This window comes from Brachionichthys hirsutus, unplaced genomic scaffold (assembly GCF_040956055.1).
Source record: "Brachionichthys hirsutus isolate HB-005 unplaced genomic scaffold, CSIRO-AGI_Bhir_v1 contig_276, whole genome shotgun sequence".
Classification (NCBI taxonomy): Eukaryota; Metazoa; Chordata; class Actinopteri; order Lophiiformes; family Brachionichthyidae; genus Brachionichthys; species Brachionichthys hirsutus.
In genome coordinates, this window is record NW_027180514.1 from 8,658 (window position 1) to 12,963 (window position 4,306).

Here is a 4,306-nt window from a genome sequence, read left to right on the forward strand (position 1 = left end):
GGTATAAATACATGTACTGGTGATATTGCAAACAGGCTATAAACAGACCCGTTCCCTCTAACAAATCTGTATATCACATGTAATGCTAATAATCAGTCAATATGTGATAAATGTCAAAAAATAAATGTTTAGTGTTGATTGCGTTGCTTTACTCTAGTACAGTGAATCAACACTTAGATGACAACTGTGCAAAGAATGTACTCACTGAGTGTAAATATACAATCCATTATGAATTCGCCATTGAACTATGGATAAAACATTCCATTTTACAAACATTAATGCTTAATGGCACTTCATAGGCGTGTTTCATCAACGCCTTTCTGCGATATCAGCTGCTAAACACCCAAACAGCAGAAGGTGACAGCGCTCTGTGTCACTTCAGCTGAAGGAAAACTCACTTTGAGGTCGAGGATAAATATAAACCCTATATAGTCATGTTTCCTTTGAATTTTCTGTGAATGCAAAGATACATTCAGGATGGAAGTCACAACTGGTTGATGTAATTGTTGCATCATCTCTGCATGGATTTGTCAAGCTGCCTATTTTACCCTCTCAACATGGTAAACGTTTAATAGCATGTCTATTACGTTAATCATCTTTTTATACTGTTTAATCAAAGAGGTGACTTAAGTTCACTCCCTATAATAAATATGCAATACACAGTTTAGATGTGAACCGACTTCCAGCTGATGACACTATTCATATACTGTGCAGTACAAATACATCCAAACACCGAGAAGCAAAACTGTTATGATTAGTATTATTATGGTCTCTGTGAGATTGTGAAGCGAGAGTCGATCTTAATCTGATGATACATGCAGCCTTAGTTTTTGGCACATTGTTTTAACCCCATCTAGCCATGGGTATATTTGCTTTGTTACTGGCAGTAGCGAAGCACAGATGATGGCGGGGGGGTGGTGTGACGCCTTGGGCAGAGGATCTTGCTGAAGGCCCTGCGGAAGCTGCTGTGACAAAGCGGGTACAACAATGGGTTAATGGCAGAGTTGAGCCACAGGAGCCAGAAGGTGACCTCGTACCAGTGGCGCTGGATGCACCGCCCTTTGCAGGCGGCGCGGATGATCATCAGCAGGGTGTACGGCGCCCAGCAGATGGCAAACACGCACACGATGATGGACAGGGACTTTGCAACTTTCTTGTCCCTGGACAGACGGCTGGGCTGCGCGGCCCTGCGGGTTGAGGGGTGCACTTTGCCCAAACTGGGAGAGGAGACGCTGGAGGGAATGGAGGCTCTGATAGTCAGCTTTATCCCCAGGGGGGCCCCTTCCCCCCCCTGCGCGGAGGCCGGTTCGCCCAGCTGGAGGTGCAGCTGGGACTCCCTGCTGCGGCGCCTTCTCCTCCGTATGTTGAGGTAAATGCTGAGGTTGAAGAAAGCCACCGAGATGAAGGGGGAGACGAACTCCAGCATGGAGGCACTCAGCAGGAAGTACCAAGAGTAGTAGAACTCCGCGAAGCACTCGTCCTTTGGCACGCGGCTCGTGCCCACCACGACATCCCAGAATATGATAGCCGGGCCGTACAGGATGAAGGCGAGCACCCAGACAGCGATCATCTTAATTACGGCGCGGTGCGTCATGCTCTGTCTGGCTCGGTAACTGACCTGCGGTGGTAGATGAGGAGACACGATATGGGTTTAATGTCATTTGAAGTGTGATCGCCGCGTAATTACGCAAAAGAACAAAGGTGGAAGCTGCGTTCATAGTAAGACATGCAGCATCCTCAAACCCAGCAAAGATCTCCTTGAATTAATCACAGCGGCGCATTGAATACGAAGGAAAGCTTTCAATCAGCTGCCATGATTTTATTTAAACCACCATATATCTATATCTGTCCGGTGAAACGGCGAGTGAGACCCTCCAATCCCGGGGACACTGACGAGCTCATCAATTTTTACATGACAATCATGAATCTGGATATTAGCGCATGATTCCGATCTGACATTTGGAATTATCTTTTTAAATTCTTATAGATTCCTCCCTGGAGTTTCGTCGTGGTTTGCTCTGTATAATAACAAGAAGCACGCAAATGGCTATATTTTCCCTCCAGTTCGTATTTCTGTCAATGCGCTGTTGTGTCAAACGTCAGAGTTCAACCTGACTTCATCTTTTCTTTTAAAAGGAACCCATTTTCAGCAGCCACATGACGAGCCTTTGTCTTTATTTGCTGCCAGTGGCCTGTCTCTGAAATGATAGAGCTCTCCTGGCTGGGAGGACCATTGCGCAGCAGCGGAGGATCTCTGCGATCAAAGTCTCTCTCTCCCCCCTCCCCCCCATTGGTCATGCAGAGAAACCCAGGAGAAGGTCAGATGGTCACACCAGCAGCAGAGGTCGTGTTAGATCAATTCCAAGAGATGCACAAAGTAGAGGCTTTGTTTCAGAAAAATAAATTATATCTCGACTCGAGGGATAAATTATTGATAAAGGATGATGATTACTATAGTTGTTGTCTGTGTGTTTTCTGACACCCAGTCTCTGCCAAATTCTAAAAGTGTCTTTTTTCATCTTCACCGTGGATATAATTAGGCATGGCACTGAGCCTTAAAGGTCAGGAATGATTAACCTCCAGCAGATGGGCATATTTGGGGAAAAATGAAGTGCCTCTGCACTACCAATGACTCGGGAGACTCACCAGTCACAGCAACATGCACGCAGTATCCACTGCCACAGACAACAAGCAAAGAATATATGTGTGGAAATGACTCTCCAAATTTGAACGTTACAATTTAAAAGTCTATATCCAGTGCATGCATAGAGTAACTTCACACAGCGTTAGACTTTCAGGATTAGTCATCTGCATGTGAGTCGATCAGAAATGCACTGATGCGAGGCGCAAGATGTTTCACTCACGGCTCTTGTCACAGACAGGAAGCGATCATAACTGATGAGGACGATGTTGAAGACGGATGCGGAACAGAGCAGGTAGTCCGTGACCAGCCACAGCTTGCACAGCCCTCGGCCCAGAGTCCACCTGCCTGTGAGGATGTAAGGGATGTAGACCGGGATGCAGAAAGCACCTGCAACAAACAGGTGTTGAAATGAAGCACACACCAAGTCATACGCAGCAAACGTCAGCGTCTTCTAAAAGCATTCAGATATTGTATGACGTGAGCAGATATATCCATTCATAGAGGCAGGTGTATAAATAGAATACAAATAAGGTGATATATGATAATGAGTGAATGAATATTATTATTATATTATATTAAACTTAATATCAGATGTATCCGCATACAAACAGTAACATCTGCGACATTGAATTATGTTCTCTTATTATAGTGTCTGTAAAAAAAACAATTCAATTAAAAAGAAATAAAGTGAAAGACTCACTCACCTACAAGAAAATCTGATATTGCCAAATTAAGGAAGTAATAATTGCACTGTCTCCTCAAACTCTTGTCCACTTTAAAAGCCAAAATGACCAGCGCGTTGCCAGAAACTATCACTGCGACCAAAGTCACCATCAGCACCATCAAAACGACAGACGTGGGTCCGGAAAACGCGAAGCTGCTCTGGATTTTACTGAAAGAGTAACGAGAGGAGTTCGAATCAGTTTCCTCCGCCGACATGGTCCTGATACATGAGCTGATCGATTCAGCCGCTAAATCCACAAAAGCAACAGGTGCGAAAGGGTTTTGCATCCATCAACCCTCATATCACCAAAAAAAAAAAAGCGCGTCGCAAGAGAGCGCGCAGCGACGCACCAAACCGAGTGGACGCTTCATGACTTCTGGCCAGCGGTACCTGAGGGACAGCTTTGCTGCTGATATCAGTGAGATTTATTGGGTTGATTGTGTTTTACTTATTTATTGTTTGTTTGTTTTTGTTTTTATGGCACAATGAGCGTGCACGCTGGAAACATCAAACGGAACCCGCCGTGTCCCATGCGTAAAAACAAGGCAAAGTAATCGCAGCGTGACGTCATAAAATGAGATAAATCATCTTGAAGTGTTGTTATTTTGTTTATTTTGTTTCTTTATGCTTTTTTTTAGAATTCTTATTCCTAATTGACTCTGGACGATAAACGGTCCACCAGTAACATTATTTTCATGTTAAATCACTATATTACAACCGGATCATTTTATTACTATTCTGTAATATTCCATCCTAATACAAGGTACATATCAACTTATAACAAAGTTTTAAAGTGAAACTTTTCCATCAGACTAACTCAAAGCTGCAGCAAACTGTTTTATTGTTATAGCACTGTGTCGTTCCATTATAACATATAACTGTAAATGTTTTAGAACATAAAGATGATTTATTTTCTTGTGCGTCAGAATTATGTGTCT

The 4,306-nt window shown here is 43.6% G+C and overlaps 1 protein-coding gene across 1 annotated transcript; it reads right to left on the reverse strand.

Annotated features, from left to right (window-relative positions):
- Positions 1 to 877: 877 nt before the first annotated feature.
- Positions 878 to 3,583, reverse strand: LOC137915757 (histamine H3 receptor-like). The gene is made up of 3 exons (XM_068758877.1): positions 3,349 to 3,583; positions 2,865 to 3,031; positions 878 to 1,618 (listed from the first exon to the last, which is right to left on the reverse strand). Exons 1-3 carry the CDS (start codon positions 3,581 to 3,583, stop codon positions 878 to 880), a joined length of 1,143 nt encoding a protein of 380 aa, XP_068614978.1.
- Between the last annotated feature and the right edge of the window lie 723 nt (positions 3,584 to 4,306).

Bases quoted from the DNA above. Each gene is read 5' to 3' on its own strand.
- LOC137915757 (XM_068758877.1), bottom strand. From the start codon at position 3,583: ATGTCGGCGGAGGAAACTGATTCGAACTCCTCTCGTTACTCTTTCAGT. The intron at 3,032-3,348 runs GTGAGTGAGTCT...TGTTTGTTGCAG, and splicing joins AATATCAGATTTTCTTGTAG to GTGCTTTCTGCATCCCGGTC. The intron at 1,619-2,864 runs GTGAGTGAAACA...CTACCACCGCAG, and splicing joins TCCTGTCTGTGACAAGAGCC to GTCAGTTACCGAGCCAGACA.